The sequence below is a fragment of the Saccostrea echinata genome, unplaced genomic scaffold, assembly GCF_033153115.1.
Source record: "Saccostrea echinata isolate AGI-Se365-2 ecotype Australia unplaced genomic scaffold, CSIRO_AGI_Sech_v1 ptg000008l, whole genome shotgun sequence".
NCBI lineage: Eukaryota > Metazoa > Mollusca > Bivalvia > Ostreida > Ostreidae > Saccostrea > Saccostrea echinata.
The window spans coordinates 5527493-5552466 of record NW_026889757.1 but is presented as its reverse complement, the minus strand read 5'-3'; the positions used below and the strand labels follow the sequence as shown (position 1 = coordinate 5552466).

At 33.0% G+C, this 24974-nt stretch overlaps 2 protein-coding genes across 3 annotated transcripts in view; one reads left to right on the top strand and one right to left on the bottom strand.

The window, feature by feature from the left end:
• Positions 1 to 24974, bottom strand: part of LOC133180983 (fumarylacetoacetate hydrolase domain-containing protein 2-like) — a 223724-nt gene that overhangs the window by 175815 nt on the left and 22935 nt on the right. The window lies entirely within an intron of this gene.
• Positions 1767 to 24508, top strand: LOC133180972 (probable hydrolase PNKD). Of its 2 annotated transcripts, XR_009720422.1 has the most exons (11): positions 1767 to 1829; positions 3583 to 3704; positions 6338 to 6444; positions 7551 to 7609; positions 7988 to 8080; positions 9802 to 9965; positions 10430 to 10516; positions 10767 to 10834; positions 11720 to 11767; positions 22767 to 24077; positions 24284 to 24508. XR_009720422.1 is itself a non-coding variant. In XM_061315456.1 (10 exons), the coding sequence occupies exons 1-10, from the start codon at positions 1795 to 1797 to the stop codon at positions 22941 to 22943; spliced, it is 960 nt and encodes a 319-aa protein (XP_061171440.1). In that variant the 5' UTR covers positions 1767 to 1794; the 3' UTR covers positions 22944 to 24508. The 2 variants fall into 2 exon arrangements, 1 of the variants encoding a protein (XP_061171440.1); XM_061315456.1 differs by having other exon boundaries at positions 22767 to 24508.

Below are 24974 nucleotides of genomic sequence, written 5' to 3'. Positions count from 1 at the left end.
TTTCATACTTCACAAATGTAATCCTTGTGACAAGATCTTCCTTTGGACACCAACCACTTTGACCTTGACCTTGACATTTGACTTTTACTTAAAAAACTTTAACCTTCGCCATAACTTTTGAACAGTTGTATCTAGGTCTTTCAAATTTCACAGGTGTATTCCTCGAGACAAGACCTTTCTTTGGGTATCAACTTTTCTTATCTTTTGGCCTGGATTTTGAGTTGCATTTGAAGAAACTTTAACCTTCGCCATAAGCTGCCATACGGGGGCATCAGTGTTTCACAAGCACATCTTGTTTTTCATATTTACATAGCCTTCTGTATTTAGACCTGTATGTGTAAAAGAGTTTTCTATATTGACCATTAAAAGGATATTGATTTACTAACTTTTCATATTGTTGAACTTTGTTTCGAAGATCAGTGCATGACTCAGTAAACCATGCATGGTTTTTTATTGCATCTACGGGATTTGAATTTTGGCATTTTTGCCACATATTTTGTTAAGAGTTTTGCACAATCTTGCAATATAGTGTTAAATGAGTTCACAATTGTGTCACTATTTTCATAATCAGTATCAATAAAATCAGAAAATCTTGCTCTGAATGTTGGACTCTTGATATTTTTAGAATACACATCTACAGATTCTTTAGTCCAAATAAATTTTCCTGGTAAAGGGTCTAGTTTACATACGTTGTTAATTTCTTTTTCAGAAAAATCATTTACAAACAAAGAACAGCTCATTGGACAATGGTTTGAAGATAAATTAAATTCATGAACTTCAAAATATCCAACAGACTTGAGTAAATTTTGGGAGGAAAGTGTATAGGCAACAAGACTACTCCCATTATATGTGAAACAGGTGTGTTTACCAGTAAGATCACCAGTCGTTCTACCATTTAGGATTCTTAATCCAGATTCTTTACATATGTTAAGAAGAAGTTTGCCACTATTGTTAGTGTGTTTGAGGTCAAGATTATTTCTTGACAATGTAGTATCATATTGATAATTAAAGTCATCATCATTAACTCGATGAGAATCAGTGTCAAACAAAATGAAATCTGGTTGGGTGTTAGTGTATGCATTGAAGTCACCATGTAATCTGGTTGGGTGTTAGTATATGCATTGAAGTCACCTTGAAATCATTTTAATGATAGAACGTTCGATCTGTGTACATGTAAAGGCCTGTGATACAGATTTCATTTGTAAGACACCGCCCCTTAAAGTTTGTAATATGGAGGGAAAACACTTCTGATTGACACAAAGGGAAATTCCACTTGGAAATGTGAGAGTCTTCAGGAAAATTGTGTATCCAGTCCCGTAGAAGCCCATCCTTTTTTTCTGAGTATTGGTATTTTGTTATGGTAAATTGACGTTTAGATGCTGGTTGCCCCCCCCCCCCCCAACTTTTTGTTGTTGTTAGGTGGAGCACTGGCAAATTATAGGATTTGGACAGAAAATTAGGTGTGTTTTTGTTTGTTTGTTTGTTTGTTTTTTTTTTTTTTTGGCTTGTCAGATTTTTTGGGGGGAAGTTGCCCCCCCCCCTTTTGAAACCGTTGCTACGGGCCTGATACCTGCAGATTTGTAGCTCGATGCTCTGAAAAAAGGATGGACGGTCTGTCCGAGAATATATTTTGTTTGTTGTTTGTTTTGCTACAGCACGTTCAATATTGTGAAGTCCGGAAACAACATAGTTGATCTTAAATCTCTAATATTATTGCGCCATTCGTACTTCCTATTTTATTTTCTTGATTGCTTTTTGTACACAAACGATTGACGGCAGTGACAAAAACGATCGATGGCGAAAGAAGGGAGTTGTCTATTTCGAATAGGGTACTTTATATTTATTTCTAAGATTGAAATAACAAATAAATGGCGTAAACAATTATATTTGTCTAAGGTGTACAATACGCCCACTTTATCAGAAGCTAATCATGTAAGTTATAACAATGTTATTTTTTTTTTTGTTTTTTTTGTTTGTTGATTGTTTAAGATAAATGATACTGCAAGTAACAACTATTGTAGCATAAAGATGTCATTGATTTTTTTTTTTTTTGGAAAACTCTCCAAGTTTCTTGCTATGCAGTATATATAGCCACCACATTGCTATGCACACAAAGAAGATTGGGAGTTTCAGACCTTTTTTTATGTGGAGTTTTTGTGGACTTATCAAAATTTTCTTTAGAAAACAGCGTAAATTTGGATATTAATTTCCTCTGTTTATATGAGTCTATAAAGTTTTGTAAGTGAGATATATGAACAGGGACCACAAGGTGACTATTTGGCAGCTTTGGCTTTTGAGTAGTGACTCTCATTGAGGTCACTCACAGAACAGGTCTGGGCAGCATCCGTTTCTGGAGGATAGCTAAAGTCAATATTTTTACCATATATGGAAAATTGCATTGCATTGTGGGATAGCGTAATCCTCCGATTTCGGAGGATAACACAGGTAATTTTTAAATGCCCCTTGCCTACCTTTAATGGAAAAGTACATGCATCATAGTATATGCAAATAAAAGTTCAAACATTAAACTATTTATTATTTGTGGCGATTTGAGATTCCATGCCTAGATATTTTGCAATTTATTTTCAAAGTGAGCACTTTTTGCGCTCCCTATTTACTACATATTTCTTGTTCTTTTGTATTATTTTTTTGTGTTTTTTTTTCTATTAAGACAAATAGGTACATTAAACATTTCTTTTAATTTTTAAAGAGAAAAAAAAAAAGAACACAGGGAAATGTATTTAAATGCAAAATATACCTTGCCTTGTAAAATAAGCATACATGTAAAACAAGTACAGAATGAAAAGATCATAATAAATAAATAAATAAATAAAGGAATAAATAAATAAATAATTCAAATATCATAAATAAAAATATAGATAATTTAAGGTTTATAGAGATAAATTTACATTATGATAAATAAAATATTACAAATATGATGGACTTAGGGATAATTAAATGAATGAAATAATAAATAACTATATAAACTTGATTATTCAAAACAAAAATAATTGTTTAATCGAATTTTCTTAACTGTTAGCTTACTATCACATAATTACTGTACAAGAAAATCAGCTTGCTTATAATACACTTGCAAGGAGGTAAGAATAACTGTTGTAAACTACTTAGCTTAAATTAAACTGATAAATTAGTGATGGCAATTACAAAAATATTGTAATATTGATCCAATATCTAGATTTTCCCATCATTTATACATGTATATGCATGGAAGTAGATATATCTTTTATTTGTTTTGGTTAAGAAATCAGTGTACGGTTCATAAATGCAAGAGTTACTGTTTTTGTTTCCTGAAGAGTTCATTGCCCTTTGTTTTGAAAATGAAAAGAGGTGGTGATACTGCTATCCTCTGATATTAGAGGATAAAATCTATTAGAGGATAAAATCTATCCTCCAAAAATGGAGGCCGCCTACCTGAAGAAGCAAGCACACCACACTTCTCTGTTGAGCAAATCTATAGTTCTCTGGTCATCCATCCTAACTTTTTTTTTAGACCGGTGAGCTACAGATCTGCAGATAATTAATGCAAATAACTAATTAATTGTTCTGTATTAAAATCAACAGGTACTTCTTTTACTCAAGAACTCGAATTGGACAGATATACCACAGAAGGGACATAGCTAAGGCTCGTGAGAAGTATCCTGATGGAAAGACACATACTACCATTCAACCATTTCAATATGGAGGTCGGTAGTTTTATAATACATGTAATCACTTCTTGCAATCAAACATTACTCCTCTCAGAGCAGTGTTCCATTATCAACTACACAGTAGATTTACCATGTGATTTTTTTTTTGGTCTTGATCAAGTTGCACCTCTTTTTGTATACATTTGTTTTACTTGTATATTTTTAATGATAATTTTGTGCTTATTAATATGATGGAAGAATTCCTAAATGTTTACCACAATAAAAATTAGTCATCTTTGAATAATTTGATATGAAATTAAAAGTTGAATTTTGCTGAACAGGACTGTGTCTTTAATTTTTTTAAAGGATTATTCATTAGATGTGTTCGTTGGTTTTAATAACACAAAACAGGGAAGCAAGGAAATGTGGAATAAATTTGAATGGGGGGGGGGGGGGTATTCATAACTCTGGAGAAGTGGAAAGGGAAAATGGAAGTAAAATGTTCCAGGAAAACTTGTTGTGTATTTTTTAGCTCTACTGGTCAGAGACCAGAAGAGCTTATGCGATGGTAAGGTGTCTGTTGTCTGTCTGTCTGTCCGTCTGTAAACAATTTTTCAAAACGATACTCCTCCTACAGTTTTGGTCTGATTTCAATATAACTTGGCACACAAGTAAACTACACTAAGATACATAATTTAGTGCATCGGTTTTTGATTTGGATGGACAGTGTTGCCATGGTTACTAAAAATAGAAATTTCTTTGAAATTCCTTTAAAATGCTACTTATCCTACAGTTTTGGTCTGATTTCAATATAACTTGGCACCCAAGTAGATGACACTAAGATACATAACTTAGTGCATCGGTTTTTGATTTCGATGAACGGTGTAGCCATGGTTACTAAAAATTGAAATTTCTTTGAAATTCCCTTAAAACGCTACTCCTCCTACAGTTTTGGTCTGATTTTAATATAACGTGGCACACAAGTAGATGACACTAAGATACATAATTTAGTGCACCTTTTTTTATTTCGATGAACGGTGTTGCCATGGTTACTAAAAATAGAAATTTCTTTGAAATTCCTTTAAAACGCTACTCCTCCTACAGTTTTGGTCTGATTTTAATATAACTTGGCACACAAGTAAACTACACTAAGATACATAATTTAGTGCATCGGTTTTTGATTTCGATGGACGATGTTGCCATGGTTACTAAAAATAGAAGTTTCTTTGAAATTCCTTTACGCTACTCCTCCTACAGTTTTGGTCTGATTTTAATATAACTTGGCACACAAGTAGACTACACTAAGATACATAATTCAGTGCATCTTTTTTTTATTACGATGGACGTGTTGCCAGGGTTACTAAAAATAGAAATTTCTTTGAAATTCCTTTAAAATGCTACTTCTCCTACAGTTCTGGTCTGATTTCAATATAACTTGGCACACAAGTAGATGACGCTAAGATACATAATTTAGTGCATCGGTTTTTGATTTTGATGAACGGTGTTGCCATGGTTACTAAAAATAGAAATTTCTTTGAAATTCCCTTAAAACGCTACTCCTCCTAGAGTTTTGGTCTGATTTCAATATAACTTGGCACACAAGTGGACTTCATTTTGATACATAATTATTTGCATTTTTTTTTTATTTTGATGAACGGTGTTGCCATGGTTACTAAAAATAGAAATTTCTTTGAAATTCCTTTAAAATGCTACTCCTCCTACAGTTTTGGTCTTATTTTAATATAACTTGGCACACAAGTAGACTACACTAAGATACATAATTTAGTGCATCGGTTTTTGATTTCGATGAACGGTGTTGCCATGGTTACTAAAAATAGAAATTTCTTTAAAATTCCTTTAAAATGCTACTCCTCCTACAGTTTTGGTCTGATTTCAATATAACTTGGCACACAAGTAGACTACACTAAGATACATAATTTAGTGCATCGGTTTTTGATTTCTATGAACGGTGTTGCCATGGTTACTAAAAATAGAAATTTCTGTGAAATTCCTTAAAAATACTTCTCCTCCTACAGTTCTGGTCTGATTTTAATATAACTTGGCAAACAAACAGACTATACTAAGATACATTATTTGTTGCATCGGTTTTTGATTTCTATGAACGGTGTTGCCATGGTTACTAAAAATAGAAATTTCCGTGAAATTCCTAAAAAATACTTCTCCTCCTACAGTTTTGGTCTGATTTTAAAGAACTTGGCAAACAAACAGACTATACTAAGATACATTATTTGTTGCATCGGTTTTTGATTTCTATGAATGGTGTTGCCATGGTTACTAAAAATAGAAATTTCTGTGAAATTCCTTTAAAATGTTACTCCTCCTACAGTTTTGGTCTGAGTTCAATCTAATTTGGCACACAATTAGAATACACTACGATACATAATATGTATTTCAGTTTTCAGTGAATGATGTTGTCATGGTTACTAAAAATAGAAATTTCTGTGAAATACTTTCAAAACACTACTCCTCCTACAGTTTTCGTTTGATTTCAATATAACTTGGCACAGAAGAAGACTACATTAAGATACACAATTCTATTTATTGTTGCATGTTGCAAAGTTTCAAATCCAAGTGCTACTTTGTTATACGTACAGACCAGTAGAGCTACAGTCTCATCAGAGACTTCTGGGTTTTTTTTAATTTACATAGTTTTAATTTTAACTTCACAGATTTGACAATAACCCCTTTCCCCATATTATTGGACAACTATTCATACATCCTCAGGGACTCAAAATCAGCTGTTATTGTGGACCCTGGGGACCCAGAGCCAGTTATTGTAAGCTTCTTTAAATGTGTATCAAGTCTAAGTACACCAGTTACTAGTATTAAACTGCAGACATTCTACAAAGCATGCAAAACAAAGAAGAAGGTGCGGTTTTAGCTTTATTCTGCCCTAAAAATCTAATGTTTTCAAACAGTTTTGAAACTGGCTTAAATATTAGTTGAGTATATGACTGTGATAAATCAGGAAAGAATATGGCATGAAGGAGTACCATTCTGGAAATATGACGTCATCAATTTGATTCATTTCTATATTTTAAACAGAAAATGCCTCAAAATGACTCATTTCAAGGGTTATTTTCCTTAAGAAAATAGTGTCCGCAGTTGTCACCCACTTTAATTTTTGGATATGTTGTGAAAAATTCTTTGAAAAATCACATATCTGAAAATCTTTGTGGGCGATGGCTTTGGACAGTATTATCTGAATGAAAATTCCATTGAAAATTGCTGTCTTCTGCAACTTTTTAAGAAAATACGGGAAATTGCACAAGTTTATGACGTCACAATTAGCATTTAGAAGGTCATGAGAGAAAAATGATTTGTATGATCTTTCTGCATGGAATTTCAATGATTCAGAAAGCATGAGTTTTAATTTTTCACATCACTTTCATTTTTAAGAAAAACACAGGGCAAGAATTGTATTGAAACCATACCTTGTTCTTTAGTAAAAAAGAAAAAAATCCAAAATGATTATGTACCTGAGACTGTTTTACTAAAACACATTCATGTTCTGCAAAGTGTATTTTGGTTTACTTCTTTCACATACTTACTGAAAGAAATCACCCTGTGGGACTTTTTACTACATGTATTTTCATATGTACATGTAAGCAAAATCATTGGCTCTTTTCCTGTCACATGATTTGATTATAATAGTAAGGAAGCAGGATTACACATCATTGTTTCTACATGTGTACATTTATACTTTAAAATTTTTATTAATTTATCATCTGTTTCTTAAAATAAATTCCAAAATACATGAATAGATCTTTTATAAAATGGATATTTCAAAGAATGTAGCCTCCTAATTTGAGAAGAAATGAAAATTTTATGATGGACATACAAAAAAAACTTTTTAAAGTTAACATATTTGATTGTGTACAGAAATACTTGAAAGACAATGGAATATCCCCTGAAGCTGTACTGGTCACTCACAAACACTGGTGAGTATCTCAACAGCTAGGACGCATCTTTGAAAACCAATTGTATTGTGCAGTGGGGTATCAAAAATGTTTGCCCAATTATGATAATTTCAGTGAAAAGGATCAAAACTTGACAAACTTAAGTTGTAAAGTTTGCACAAACTTGACATTGTGTGTATACCTATAAGTAATGACAATCAGAATTCAAGGAGAGGTCCTGTTTTTGGTTGTTAGTTGAAAATTGTCATAAAATTCACTAGAGATTTTTTTTATTGCATCAGGAATATAATTATGCTAAAATCTGTAAATAATTAGTTATTCACCTGATCTCATGATGTTGCAATAATTTTATAGGAATTTAACTTTTTATGTTTTGTTTTTTCTTTAACTGTTTTAAAGGGATCATAGTGGTGGGAACACTGCTATGAAGCAGGCATACCCAAACATCAGGATATATGGTGGAGTCCATGACAATGTTAACAATGTTACAGAGTATGTCAGTCACAATGTATTACATAGAACATTTCATATGGTAGTCTTTGTTGGATATATTTAATAATATTTACCCCTTCAGGAAAAATACACATCATTCATATATGAAGGATTAATTAGACAGTTTCACTACTGTCAATGTGTTATTGGTCGTTTTTTGTTGATGTTTTTTTTCTCATCCAATGAGATGAGTTTATGCTATACTCTGGTGAATGGTGTCCCAGCTTAAAGTTTTTGATGCATTGCTAAGTAGTTCTAAGCCATACATGGAACTAAATTGCATGGATGAAATGTGTAGGAAATGCCAACTATGAGACTTGCTTGGGATGCTGCATTTGACTTATAATTTTCATATACATGTATATGGCCAGGATCAAGTTTTTGCAGAAGTTCAATTCTTTAGTACCTAAAACTCCTTACATGTACGTGGACCAAACTTGCATGGTTGATGCAAGTGAAGATGTATACACCCATTTTTAGCTCTACTGGTCAGAGACCAGAAGAGCTTATGCGACAGTAAGAGGTCTGTCGTCCATCCGTCTGTCTGTCTGTCTGTCTGTCTGTCTGTAAACAATTTTTCAAAACGCTACTCCTCCTACAGTTTTGGTCTGATTTCAATATATCTTGGCACATAAGTAGACTACACTAAGATACATAATTCTGTGTATCGGATTTTGATTTCAATGAACAGTGTTGCCATGGTTACTAAAAATAGAGATTTCTGGGAAATACTTTCAAAACGCTATTCCTCCTACAGTTTAGGTCTGATATCAATATAACTTGGCACATAAGTAGACTACACTAAGATACATTATTCTGTGAATTGGTTTTTGATTTCAATAGACAGTGTTGCCGTGGTTACTAAAAATAGAAATTTCTTTGAAAAACTTTCAAAACGCTACTCCTTCTACAGTTTTCATCTGATTTCAATATAACTTGGCACACAAGCAGACTATAATAAGATACATAACTGTGTATCGGTTTTTGATTTCAATGAACAGTGTTGCCATGGTTACTAAAAATAGAGATTTCTTGGAAATACATTCAAAATGCTACTCCTCCTACAGCTTTTGTCTGATTTCAGTATAACTTGGCACACAAGTAGACTACACTTAGTTACATAATTCTTTATACATGTACCAGTTTTGGATTTCAATGAACAGTGTTGCCATGGTTACTAAAAATAGAAATTTCTGGGAAATACTTTCAAAATGCTACTCCTCCTACACTTTCTGTCTGATTTCAGTATAACTTGGCATACAAGTAGACTACACTGAGATACATAATTGTTGTTATTGTTTTTTGATTTTGTTGAATGATGTCACCATGGTTACTTAAATCCAAATTTCTGTAAAATTGTTTTAAAAGGCTACTCTTCCTACAGTTTTAGTCTGATGGCAATAAATCTTGCCACAAAAGGAGACTAAACCAAGGATCATTATTCTATTTATTGCTGTTGCAAAGTTTCAAGTCCAAGTGCTACTTTTATCTTCCTTTATAAGTACAACCAGTAGAGCTATCTCGTCAGAGACTTCTAGTTTAGTATTGCATCAGTTGTTTTCAGAAATATCAAACAAAAAAAAAAAATGCTGTAATGGCAAAATTTAAATTTACATCCTGTTGAATATTCAATTGAAATGAAATTTTACCTCAGTCGTAGATTAATCAAAATTATTACGTGAGCTTTGTAATCTTTTATGACCTATGGTAAACATTTTTAGCACTGTGAAAGATCTGGATGTCTTACCATTTGGCGACATGCGTTTTACTGTACACTTCACCCCAGGACACACTGAAGGGCATGTTGTTTACCTCCTAGATGGGGCACCATTTGGGATGTCAGATTCCTTGTTCTCGGGGGATCTTCTTTTTTTAGGGGGCTGTGGTAAGATACTTAATGTGACACCATTTAATCATTTTACATAATAAATCATTAATATTTTACTCTTTTTATGGTATTGACAATTACTCTTTTCACAAGCATTTTATTTTGAAAAAGCAATTTTTCCTTGAGGTGACAAAACTGAGAGAAAATTTTGTAATATATATTTTTTATCATGTTTGTGTGTTTCCATTTATATTTCTATTATCTATCATATGCATTATATTAATGTAGAAATGATATTTAAATATGATCAGTGATGATTTCATTAATGTCAGTAGCATAGAAACATTTAGTCACACAGATGGACTCAAAAGCATTCTGTTTTTCTCTAGATCTTGCAACTGTTGCTTTGATATCTGGCTCTAGACAGATAATACAATCAGATCAATAAAAGAAATGTATTTTAAAAAAATTTAGTCCAGTTAGGGTAATTAAACATAATGTATAAACTTTTACTGTTTAAGGGAGGATGTTTGAGGCTGCTCCCTTGGTGATGCTGGGATCCTTAGACAAGGTGTCCAATTTAAAGGGGGATGTTCTGGTCTGGCCAGGTACTGTCAACAGCTGGTTTTTAGTCGAAGCAAAAGAAAAAATAATGAATGTCATATTTAAAAGATACATGTTAGATTTCAAATATGAAATACACACATGCATGTAGTTATGTAAAAGATAGTATGTAAAAACGGTGCATATTCTAATGGCTTTAAGTAGCTAAATGTAAAAGAAAAATATTAAAAATACATATGCTGAGGAAATACATGTATTTATAATTTTTTTTCTTATTTTTGTATTCTTTTTTAGGTCATGAATATGCAAATGATAATTTGGATTTTGCATGCCATTTAGATAATTCCAATGAAGAATCAAAGGTATTTTTTTTTCAAAATCCTGATGTCCTTTTAAGCTGCATTTCTTTTTTAACTTAAAGATGAAAATATAGAAAATCAAACCTCATGTCCTCAATCTAAAAAAAACCCTGAGTTATCCAGGGTAATCTACTTAAAGAATAAGGATTCAAAATCACTTTGATATATCCTTGATATTTGAGATATCTATGTTCGAGAAACCGAAGTTCAACTATATTTTGTTTTTGATCAACTTACGGTACTTCAATCACTTTTGATTCCAAGTGAAGATTCTGAAAATATAACAACTTATGCACATGCTGCAAATGCTTTTCTATACATCCTTTGTTTATTTACTACATAAATTTCCTTTTTTTTCCCAATGACTGACAAAACCATTTTTAAAGATATACATACCACAAACAAATTTTCTTATCTCCCATACAGAAGAGTATATTGCTCCTTTTTTTTTTCCCAATATTTCCTTCAATAAAAATCTACTGGTATTCAGGAAATTTTAATTGAGTAAAATGTAAAAATAGATTTTTGAAACTCTACATTAACATAACATCATAGATTTCTAGAAATTTTCAAAAATTATATTAAATTGTTTAGTTACATTTTCTCATTTTTCACCAAATTATGTGGCTTTACCAAACATAAAGATGTTTAACTAAACAGATATCACTTCTTTAGTGAGAGAGGCACTTATTTAATTTAAGACATTTGAATTTTGGAGGAAAATTTTGTTTGTGTTATTTATCCTTCACCATGCAGACATTGACAGAGTTGAGATCTTTGGACAAATGTTTATGATGTTTAACTTCCTGTTTAATGTTAAACTTATGACACATACTGGTGTGTATATATATATTATTACTAATGCATGTAATTTCCATTGTTCCACAGAATAAGTATGAATGGGTAAAGAGCCAAAGAGAAAAGAATCTATGTACAGTAAGTAATTACAATCACTGAAATCCAGCCAGGATTCTCTTAGAATTGTGAAATTCATGTCCCTAGCATTCAAGAATTCAGTTGTATTCCCTATTGTGGCCCCGCCTTACTGCCAGGGACCGTGATTTGAATGAATTTGATTTTGCAATTACTGAGGATGCTTGCATATTCATATGAACAATCATGGCCTTCTGTTCTAAAGAAAAACATTTTTAAAGAGCTTTTTTTCTTTGTACTGTATACAGGGAAATTTTCGCCCCTGTTTTATTTTCGCCCCTTTGGCCCTACACACAAGTGGGCAAATTTAAAATGGGGCGAATTCAAAAATCATAGTATAATTTGTTAAAGAGAATTGTGACTGGGCAAATTTAAAATGGAGCAAAATTGTTTGCAAGTGTGAAAAGGCTAAAATAACATGGGACAAAAAAACCCTGTGTGCAGTATTCTTATATAAAACTTTAATCCCCAATTGTGTTCCTATCCTCTATCCCAGGAGGCAAATTTGAGGGAAAAATAATCTGCAGTATCCCATAATGCTTGCATATCAATATCATTATAATCATTGCCCTTTGGTTCTTGAGAAGATTTTTAATACCTATATATTCCTTTGTAAAACTCTGATCCCTTTATTGTGGTCCCAATCTACCTGTTCTGGGCCATGATTTGAACAAACTTGAATTTGTTCTACTTTCATTGTATCACTAATCATGGCCAGGCTGTTCTTCTTTAATATTCCAATGTAAAACTTTGACCCTTTTTTGTGGCCCCACCCTACCCAGGTCAGCCACGATTTGAACAAACCTGATTTAGCACTTTGTAAGGATGCTTGCTTATCATGGCCTTGCTGTTCTTGAGATTTTTAAACATATTTTTCCTATAAAATGTAATTTGTCTATTTTGGATTCTGAGCACTCTGATATTTTGTTCATTTCAGACTTGAATTGTAGTCTCATGCACTTCTTTAACATTTGTAGTATAAAATAATTCTGTGTAGTCCAGATACTTTCTATTCTGTCATCTGTATGGCAGTATTGGTGCCAAATGCTTAATATGATTAAAATATGAGCACACCCGATACAATCATTAAAACATGTTTTATACTCTCCAGAAACAGTTCTATCATAATATAGATGCACATTTTATATCAAAGGTTGAGCTTATATAAATATTGAAAAACAGCCTAAAACTTTTGGATATTTTAAAGAAATTTTCAGAATATGAGAATAATGATGCAATTAGTGATGTCATGATGCATTGACTAGTGAGAAAATTACATTATTTTCAATATATCACTATGTATGCAGTCACCTAAGGTGCAAGTATTTAAAGCACACCAAATAAAACTGAACAGTTTTGATTTTTAGACATTAAAGGGCCCAGAAAAGGCATTAAGTGAACCTTGCTCTTTGAAAAAAAATACATGTGTAACTTAATTTTGACCCATAATATTGCTCAGTATAGCATGAAATAAATGACAATACAAACAAACTGACAGACAGACTCTGGGCACTCTTTGATCAGAAACACTCTCTTAAGCCTTTTGCTCAAGTGAACTAAACATAAGTAAATGAACATTGATGCAGAAGGTCAAACGTTTATGTACAGATGAGTCCTCAGCGGGGAGTTGTGCATCAAGGTGTACATTGGGTCACGTGCTCCCTGCATCAGTGTTAAGACTGGTAATACAACCTTTATTTATAGAATGTGACCCAGTGAAAACCTTCCGCATATTTCTAACAAATAATTAATCGAAGAAAAATGGAGAAAGTATATTACCATTAATGTTTTGTTTTGTTTTGTTTAGAGAAATTCTTTATTATAGTTAAGTTAAATTTGTTTAATTTAGTGTTTGTATTTCCTCAAAGGTGGTTAAACATACGTACTATATTCTTACTCGTATTTGATTTGGCGGTGAGGAAGCAGCATTTTCGGTTGAACACCGTAACAAAAGCCGGTGTCGCATAATATTTGGTCCGCCTCGTTTAGAGGTCCGGGGGGACCTAATACGATAACATATAAGGTCCGGCCTGCCTCTATAATAAAAGGTCCGCCTTCGGTTTAATATGCAGATTTTTCTCCTTTATTGATTCGAAATTAAATTGCTTTATTAATCTTTTTAAATTATTTAAGGTATAGTTGTTATAAAAGTGTCCCTCCCAGCAAAATGGAGTTCCAGGGACGTACATGTATGTACATTGTATATATACTAAAAGGATCAAGTCTTGCGATATCTCGCTAGTTGCTGGATTTCGTTTGCCAATTTTAATTAATTATATTTCTAATACCACTATGATATATCTCAGTACAAAACCTCAAATTATCTATCAAAAAATTATTCAAAATTTGATGTTAGCACTGATTAACTGTTAGCTCCTTATCGTAGTACATACCTCCCAGGTAGTGCACAAAACAAAAAATATAAAGATGCAAAGTTACCTTATGGGAAAATCATGTACGACATGTGTCTTTTATAGTTTAAGCGATATCAATATTATCATTGCAAAATAAAAAAAGACATATATATATAATACGCATACCTTCACTGGCACATTGTTCAGTATACAGGTATATGGTGTTCGTAAGTCCAACAATGATCATTTCATTACAGTCTCTTTCCTAACAACGTTCGACTTCCACTTCCCAAAAAGAATTTTCATATCTTTCGAAAGATATTTCATTATATCATTAATAATAATTATGCATAATTCTTACAATTCATATTGTACCTAACTATAAAATAATTGGAGGGTCACTTTGACAGGGACTTGTGTTACGGTGTACTAGCCTATCCCGTTGTTGTTAAAACAACATGTCTGTGCTTTGGGGGGTAGGCCTATTGTCTCACCTGACGAAACTTGAAGTCGCATATCCCCCGTGTTTTTATAACCATCGTTTCTTATCCAGTTAAAGACTAACGATTATTTCATTCTACTTGATATTACCCCGGGGTTAACACTGGTTAGGGAAGATGTGCATTAATTGGCAAAATCAAACCAAAGTCAATCGAGTTGAACATTTTAAGCAATAAAACACCCCCTCCCCCAAAAAAGGAAAAGATTATAAATGGTGTTGTTGTATTTTTGGTGGGTGGGGTATAGCAAAATTATGCTGATACATGTCAAATAGTTTAAAAATTACTGATGTTGTAGACTTTCCTCCCGCATTAATATTTTTTCCCGGAAAAACGAGCTTGGGTTTAAAGACCCCTCCCCTTTTGGAAAATGAGCCTAGCATAGGATTTTATTTCCGGATTTTTTTTTAAAATATTGTTTATTTCATTCCCTACATTTTGTAGTTTTCATTTCTGACGTTTTAAAATTTTCATCTCTGACATTTATCGTCATAAAGTACTTTTCCGGCAATGAAAACAAAATTGAAATTTCCCTTATAAAAAAAATTTAAGAATAAATCAAGAATGATTCATTGATTTCCAAATAATAAGTTCTGCTTATATTTAAAAGAATCTTATGACGATTTTATCCTCGGACACATGTAAATGTAAGTTGTGAATTTTTGTTCATCTTTTCAAATCAAGATAATCATACTGAATTTGAGATCAGAAAGGTTTAGATAGAATTTATGACATACAGAAACTATGTTTGACGGAAAAAAGTCATCAAAGTTGAGGAGATTCTGTTTTTCGGTGCTTTCAAACACATATAATTCAGTGGGCATTAAAATTTGGTGATCAAAAATTGCATGTTTTATTATTGAAATGATTGCATTTTATTACTAAACTTTGTATTTTTACTAGACTAGTGTTGATTTTATTGTAAAATGAAAACAAAAAATGTCGGAAATGCAATGCAAAATTTCGGAAATGACATGCAGCGAGCTTGGAAGAAACAACCCCGGCTTCATTAACCACCATAGGAAATACTCAGTACGCTTCAGTGCAGAATTTTCTCCTTTTCCACCTTCTTACTAGGGAGAATCTTATCCACCCATACTATTTACAGAGGGGTTTTACAGAGCAACTTGACATGTATTTCCCCCTAAAATAAAAATGAAAGTGTCTGTTGAGATCGTGACTGATATAAAAATTCATAAAACACCACCAAGTCGTGTTCTTTTGTTAATATTTTTTATATTTATTTTGATTTTGGTTTAAATTAGATTTTCTACGACTTTAAGCGGTTATTTCTTTTTTATTTATGTGTGTGTGATGGGGGGGGGGGGGGGGGGTTATAGTTCTCTTGTTGCACGTCATCAACATTACTAATTAAATAATAATATATATCCTTGGTCCCTTCAGACAGATGTTTATGGTTGCATATAGATATACAATACAGTAGACACATCTCCTGCAAATGTACATAGAGTGGATAACTAATTGACATTAAAGTTTTGTCTTTTTGTAAGCATATTAAATGAAAAAAAGTACACTACTACATGTAGTATATATGCAATTCTTATGCACAATTAGGCCATTTCAAGAGTTTTCTAAGTTAATTTAGCGTCCATCCTAAAATTAAAAACCTAATTATCTTTTTAACCTGGAAAAACACACGAACCAACAAAGAAAAAAAAACAATAGGAACTTACAGCATTTCCATAATTTTTGCTTTGTAAGTGAGATATATGTATGTGGGAAAAAAGAAAATCAGAGGGCGGACCTTTTATTATACTGCATTTTAAGGTCCGCCCTGCCATTTTAACGAGTTTTTTTTTACGCTACGATAACTTTTAATAAACTGTTCAAAATATTCGCCTTGTAATAGTAAGATATCTGAAATACAGAGGGCGGACCTTTTATTATACTGCGTTTTAAGGTCCGCCCTGTCTCTTTCTCTAGTTTGTATGCTACGAAAATAAACCCTGTTCAAAATTTTCGCCTTGTAATAGTAAGATATCTGAAATATAGAGGGCGGACCTTTTATTATACTGCGTTTTAAGGTCCGCCCTATCTCTAGTTTTTATGCTACGAAAATAAACCCTGTTCAAAATTTTCGCCTTGTAATAGTACGATATCTGAAAAACAGAGGGCAGACCTTTTATTATACTGCGTTTAAAGCTCCGCCCTGCCATTTTGACTAGTTTTTATGTTACGGAAATAAACCCTGTCCAAAATTTTCGCCTTGTAATAGTAAGACATCTGAATTATAGAGGTCGGACCTTTAAATATACTGCGTTTTAAGGTCCGCCCTGTCTCTTTCTCTAGTTTTTATGCTACGAAAATAAACCCTGTTCAAAATTTTCGCCTTGTAATAGTAAGATATCTGAAATATAGAGGGCGGACCTTTTATTATACTGCGTTTTAAGGTCCGCCCTGTCTCTTTCTCTAGTTTTTATGCTACGAAAATAAACCCCGTTCAAACTTTTCGCCTTGTAATAGTAAGATATCTGAAATATAGAGGGCGGACCTTTTATTATACTGCGTTTTAAGGTCCGCCCTGTCTCTTTCTCTAGTTTGTATGCTACGAAAATAAACCCCGTTCAAAGTTTTCGCCTTGTAATAGTAAGATATCTGAAATATAGAGGGCGGACCTTTTATTATATTGCGTTTTAAGGTCCGCCCTGTCTCTATCTCTAATTTTTATGCTACGAAAATAAACCCTGTTCAAAGTTTTCGCCTTGTAATAGTAAGATATCTGAAATATAGAGGGCGGACCTTTTATTATACTGCGTTTTAAGGTCCGCCCTGTCTCTTCTCTAGTTTTTATGCTACGAAAATAAACCCCGTTCAAAATTTTCGCCTTGTAATAGTAAGATATCTGAAATATAGAGGGCGGACCTTTTATTATACTGCGTTTTAAGGTCCGCCCTGTCTCTTTCTCTAGTTTGTATGCTACGAAAATAAACCCTGTTCAAAATTTTCGCCTTGTAATAGTAAGATATCTGAAATATAGAGGGCGGACCTTTTATTATACTGCGTTTTAAGGTCCGCCCTGTCTCTTTCTCTAGTTTTTATGCTACGAAAATAAACCCCGTTCAAACTTTTCGCCTTGTAATAGTAAGATATCTGAAATATAGAGGGCGGACCTTTTATTTTACTGCGTTTTAAGGTCCGCCCTGTCTCTTTCTCTAGTTTGTATGCTACGAAAATAAACCCCGTTCAAACTTTTCGCCTTGTAATAGTAAGATATCTGAAATATAGAGGGCGGACCTTTTATTATATTGCGTCTTAAGGTCCGCCCTGTCTCTATCTCTAATTTTTATGCTACGAAAATAAACCCTGTTCAAAGTTTTCGCCTTGTAATAGTAAGATATCTGAAATATAGAGGGCGGACCTTTTATTATACTGCGTTTTAAGGTCCGCCCTGTCTCTTTCTCTAGTTTGTATGCTACGAAAATAAACCCCGTTCAAAATTTTCGCCTTGTAATAGTAAGATATCTGAAATATAGAGGGCGGACCTTTTATTATATTGCGTTTTAAGGTCCGCCCTGTCTCTTTCTCTAATTTTTATGCTACGAAAATAAACCCTGTTCAAAGTTTTCGCCTTGAATAGTAAGATATCTGAAATATAGAGGGCGGACCTTTTATTATACTGCATTTAAAGGTCCGCCCTGTCTCTTTCTCTAGTTGTATGCTACGGAAATAAACCCTGTTCAAAATTTTTCGCCTTCTAACAGTACGATATCTGAAAAACAGAGGGCGGACCTTTTATTATACTGCGTTTTAAGGTCCGCCCTGTCATTTTGACTAGTTTTTCTGTTACGGAAATAAAACCTTGCCTAAAATGTTTGCTTTCTAACAGTAAGACATCTAAATTATAGAGGGCGGACCTTTATATATACTGCGTTTTAAGGTCCGCCCTGCCCCTTTCTCTATTTTTCATGCTACAGAAAAACCCTGTCTATAATTTTCTCTTCATAATAGATAGATCAAAACGGGGGATTAAGGTTTTACATAGGAATATCTAGGAAAAAGTCTTAAAAAATCTTCTTAAGAACAGCAATGTCATGATTAGTCATATTAATATGGAAGCATCACCAGTTAGTATAGATGTACGTTTGTTCAAATCATGACCCCTGGGGTAGGGTGGGGTCACAATGGGGGATCAAAAGTTTTACATAGGATATATATATCGAAAAATCTTCTCCACAAGAACAGCAAAGCCATATTTAGTCAGATTGATATGGAAACATCCTCAGGTATTGTAGATTCAAATTTGTTTAAACCATGATAACAGGTCATATAAAATTAATTTTTCGCCGGAATATGGCTGAAATATAGCCTACTCGGTGTTAAACCCTAATCAATCAATCAATCAAACCATGACCCCCTAGGGGTAGGATGGGCCACAATGCACTATCAGGGTTTAGCATGTGAATGTATAGGAAAAAAATTCTAAAACCTTTTTTTCAGGAACAACAAAGCCATGTTTAGTCACATTGATATAGAAGTATCTTGAGGTAGTGTAAATTCAAGTTTGTTTAAATCATGACCCCGAGGTGTAGGGTGGGGCTAGCGCTATATCTATAAAAATCATGACACCTGGGGTAGGGTGGGGTCACAATAGTGATTAATGTTTTACATTGGAAGATATGTTAGAATAAATTTGCTGATGAAAAACAGCAGGGCCTTATTGACTCAGGTGAGCGTTGTGGCCTATGGGCCACTTATTTTATGTCAAGGTCTTGGAAAATCGTAGGACGATTCTTTTATAAAAGGCAGTGACGAATCTGGTAGTACAATGTATATTTATCTAGAATATATTCACCACATACAATCAAAAGATATGTTCAGATTTATTATCCATATCACAAAAATGTTATGTTAGAATGATCATTAGTTGTACTGTATCCGTATCTTTAGACTTTGATTCATATAGCATGAAAAAGAGGGAGTATTTGTTTCAATGATTGGGAAAATAATCATCTTAAAAATAAGAAAGGGGTTCATCAACACTACGTACATAATGTATGTGGTAAATGCCTTGTGTGACAAGTAAAAAGAAATCTGTAATACACCAGATGGTGTTTATTTTCTACGTACTTGATACTCAAGGAGCAGATGGAAATTTAAAGAAGGTGTTATTGCCACCCCTTCCCTTCTTCCTCACCTGAGATGCAATGTATTACCGGAAATTTCTCCAGCCACTACCGAAATTATTCATATAACATGCGCAGATCGGGGTGGGGGGGGGGAGGAGTCGAGGGAACCCCCCCCCATCTGAAATTTGCAGAGTTATTAAAAGTATATACTGAAGTAAATAAAAAATGACTTTGGGCCCCCTAAGAAAACGTGGACCCTACCATCACCACCACGAAATAGGTGTTTTTCACGTTTTGGAAATGGAATTGGATTTGACGTTTTTTTTTCTTCCTTGTCAAGAAATTTTTGGGTTAGAATTTTTTTTGACTGGGATGCCCCCCCCCCCTGGAAAAATTCTTGATCCGCGCCTGTATAATCATTATTCAAAATTGTTAGGTAATATCCGAAACAACATATGTGCAATGTATAGCATTTATGAAAATCGAACTTCAAAAATTCTGTCATGACTACATGAGACCGATTGTATTATTTCCTCCATGGTTACCATGGAGAATGACTGAGGACTTCGAAAAGGATAATTTAAGGAGATTGGCAAAGTTCCTAGCTTTCGTAAAGAATTTTTCAAAAACTCTTGAGCAGGTGTAGTGGTACTAAACAATACACTTTATTGGCTTTCACCGCGTAGAAAATTCTACACGGGAGATCACTCTCAATCAAGCTCCAGACAGCTCAGTATTACTCCATATCATTATTCGTAGGGAAAGAAGTCCCGGAGAGTATGGAGTATGACTCTCAGTCATACTCCATACAGTGTCAATTCTCCGGGACTACTTGGTATGGAGTTGTAGCGTAATACTGAGTTGTCTGCAGCTTGGACTCTCATGATGGAAAACCCCATGAATTACCTTTTTTCTCCGGATAACCGTGAGTTGCCACTTTCCATAAATGAATAAAATAAATAATCATACATAATCAGCGTTTTATAAAAGAAATATTTTTTTGATTTAAAGTTAGACTGAAACGCTTCTAGTCGACACCACGAAAATGTACATATCATGTAGCTTGAAATGGGAAATATGACGCACGCTTGACAACGTCCCCAGAAACAATCAGTCAGTACATGTATATTTCTGGGTGCATTTGGGGGGGGGGGGGGGGTTATAGTACAAATTAATGTAGAAAATAGAAATTCCTTGATACGCAAAACAAAAAGGAAGAGGATCAACTGATGTTCCCTCCCCCTTCCCCCGTTCATACAGACGTGAGATACATAAATGACTTGTATATAGAACTGGACATTCAACTTTGCCCAAAATGCTTCATGTCGGTAATAAAAGAAAATATTTTACAATAATGATTTCAAATTTTAATCGGTCATGCAATACAGCCTGATAGATTATCCCACAGTCTGTCTATTATAGTCACAGTAAAATGTGTAATTTCTTTTTCTTTCCTTTTCTTTTGGCAAAAAAAAAAAAAAAAAAAAAATACAAAAATGAAATATTATTTCATATGTAGTTCATTATGACGAGGAAGAGTGATATTTTTATAAGAAAGAATTAAATCCAAACCATGATTATACTTTAAATCTGATGTATATGTTTTCAATATTGAATTACCTGTTTTAAGCTTTAAGGAGGCTGGGGGGTCAACAAATTAACCATCAGATATAACTTAATTTTTTAGATATAATACCTTCAGCTGTCAACTATCATTTGGCAAACAAAAATTTCATACATTTTAGTTTCAAAATTTGATCATTTTTGTATATCTTTATATGGAGCTCTTCTTCTAAAGGAGATCAATATAGTCTGAAAATGGCCACAACCACCCAGCCCTCTTAACATTACATGTATTTTGTTTCTGCAGTAAATACAGATCGAATACAACATTAGGCTATATATTACCCTATCCACAAATAAAGGGCAAAATATTATTATAAACTGAAAACAAGTTAATCGTTAAAACTAAAGGGAAGCATATACATACTTTTATTTTTTATCGGTCTTAGTATTAAACTCTACACTTGGAATATGAAATTTCTTTAAATATTGTAATAGAAATATACTATATATAATTATATCACAATTTTGATGTGTAGGCATGAATATCATAATAGTATTATAATTTGATCTTCAGCATAATTTATTAAAATAGAGAATTCATATCTATTGATTTAAAGCAAACACATGACCATTACATTGTCATTGCTATCTGCCGCGGGCTCTACCTGCGGGTACCTGTCAGGTATACGAATACTTCACACCCCCCTTGTTTTATTGCCTATACACACCGGCAGATTTCACACCTTTCATCGTCCTAATTTACACAATGCAAATGTTGGGGAAAAACAAACACAAGCCCAATAAATACGACATTTCTTTTTTTTTAAATCATTGCCCTAAACGGTTTTGCTAAAAGCACACTAAACATGGAGTAGCAATTCCTGCCCTAAGAGATATATTGTACAAAAAAAAAAAATAAACACAACAGCTAGGGTAAATTAATTTTATGTGTTTAAGTCAAGATTAAAACATTTTGCACCACCCGGACCTTTAAACTTCGGCGGACCTTTTCTTATACGGGCCGGACCTTTTCTTATAAAAGGCGGACCTTATATGTTATCGTATTAGGTCCCCCCGGACCTTTAAACGAGGCGGACCAAATATTATGCGACACCGGCCATTGCTCTTCGAGCAATGAGCCCGGCTGAAAACAAGGAAATTTTAAGTAGACAAACTTGAGTTACCTTTCTTTGTCTCATTATCTGACATAGCCAGCATGTACCGGTAGTCACAAAGATTTACATTATGGAAATAACTTATTCCCCAGACATTTTAAAGTACAGATTATTTCACCAGACTGTCTTGATTCAAAATAAAAATAAAATAAATGTAATATCATTCTAATAACTTATTATATTTTTTTAAATAATGACATACATGTTTTTACAAAATGACAGAACTATTTTTTTTTTTTTTTTTTTTTTTTTTTTTTTTTTTTTTTTACAAAATTTTCAAACAAATATACATGTACATGTAATTGTATGTCCATCTTCAGTGTCCATCAACCATAGAAGAGGAGAGGTCCTATAATCCATTTTTGAGGACAGCTGAACCCGGTATTCTAGAGGCAGTGAAGGTCACAGAGTTTGAGCAGCCCGTTACAGATGAAACCAGAGCAAAAATACTCAGAGAAATCAGAACATTAAAGGACAGCTACAAATATAAACTCTAGGATTGTTCAATTCAACAAAGCTTAATTAGGTATATAAGTATTATTTTTTTAATGTGATATATGAATTACTTTATTTATTTGTATGATAAAGTTATTTCATTTCATTGTAAACAAACACCAAATACTGGATTATTTAATTTGGTATTTATTATATACAGTTATTTTGCTGAAAACAAACACCATATATCTGATATGTATATATGATATACAGTTATTTTATTTCATTGTAAACACACACCAAATATCTGAATTCTTGAAATTGGTATGTATTATACAGTTACATTTATTTTATTACAAACACCAGATACCTGAATTACTTAACGATGCATGTAAGTTTATATGATGCAGCCATTTTATTTCAATATAAACAATAAATGTCATACATTTTTTCTTGATACAGTTATGAAGTATTGATTTGTTTTGCAACCAGTGATATTATTCAGTAGAACAAATTTTATGGTTGTTTGATCTTGTTTTTCATGTTTTTTTTTTAAATTTATTCTGTACACTTTTGATACAAATTTAAATTATATTTAACTGTATTGACTTATTTGTTACTTCTCAAAAGCTTTGAGTACAAGATTCTTGCCTAGAAGAGTTTTGTTTTGGGGGAGGGGGGTGTCAAATATACACATTAATCATTGTTGTAGCATTCTTTCTGGATCTGAATTATGATTTACATGATAATATCATTGACATGATCTGAGTCTTATTTGTGGTGAAGTAGCACCTCAAGTGAAACACATTCTGTATTATTTTATACTACTCCAGCATGCTAGGGATTCAGGAGAGATACTTTTGATTTGGCGCCGAGGTATACAAGGAGCGTAGGGACGTTAATCGAGGCTCTTACTTGTAGGAGTATATTTTATAAATGCATGTCTTTTCAGTGATCACATCTTCATCGCCATGCATAAAAAACCCAAATGAGTGCTTTTCAAAATGTGTGTTGTACATGTATCTGTCTTTTGAAAATGTGCTTTATATATAATATAATACTATGTCATTGTATAATATGAAATATATAAATGAAATAAAGAATTTTTTTTTCTTTTGCCAAAACCATCACTGCAAATTTATCTAAATTTGTACAGCATTTTGAAATGACTGTGGTCATAAAATGTGTAACATACTGTACGTGTGCATAAATTGGCATATTCAAAATTTAGCGCAATCAAGGGGTATGTAGTTGATGGCGTAATCATAAATTAGCGCCACACATATCCGTGTCGTGTATTGTATTGGTAAATGATTTCTTAGCGGTATTCATGAATTAGCGCATCGTTGTCTGCGCCAAAGCCGCTAAAATATGAAGCCCGCTTTTTTAAGTACACATACAGTAAATATTCATTCATATATATCTAAACAGAAGATTAGTACAGAATATGTTGTAATGACTTTGTGGCACTTTGACGTGGCTTTTGTAGATCAGAAAAGATCTGACCAGTCCTTCACCTTTAAACCCACTGTAAGTGCTTTGAAAGAAAGAATTAATTTTACGAATAATCACTGTATTGTGTAATGTCATTGTGTGAAACATAAATAAATAAATTCCTACATGTTTGTACCATTTTTGTTTCATTCTTTGGATCAGTTTTAAGATTGTTTTTTCTAACAAAAGGTTAACATGAATTGAAGTTTCTCTCCTTTTTTGTATTATTTATATTCAGTACCATTTCTTGTATTGATGTTAATAATGAGGATAAAATTCTCCCCCCCCCCCCAAAAAAAAAGTCAACCATGCATGCGTGAAAAAGTGTGCGTGCGTACAAGATTTTCTTGAAACATACACTTTTATACATTTCACCGATTCCTATTCTTTTACATTACCCAAGCTTAACTTGCCAAAATAAATTTGATATGTAAAAAATGGTTTTAATACATTTTTATTCTGCTAGGATGTTTATTTAAATTTATTTTTCAGCCTTTTGTGCACAATTGGAATTAAGCAGATTATAAGCACTTTTAACGTCATAAAAACCAGTATTATTTCCTATTAGCATATTCTCTATACATTAAAACAATGTTTAT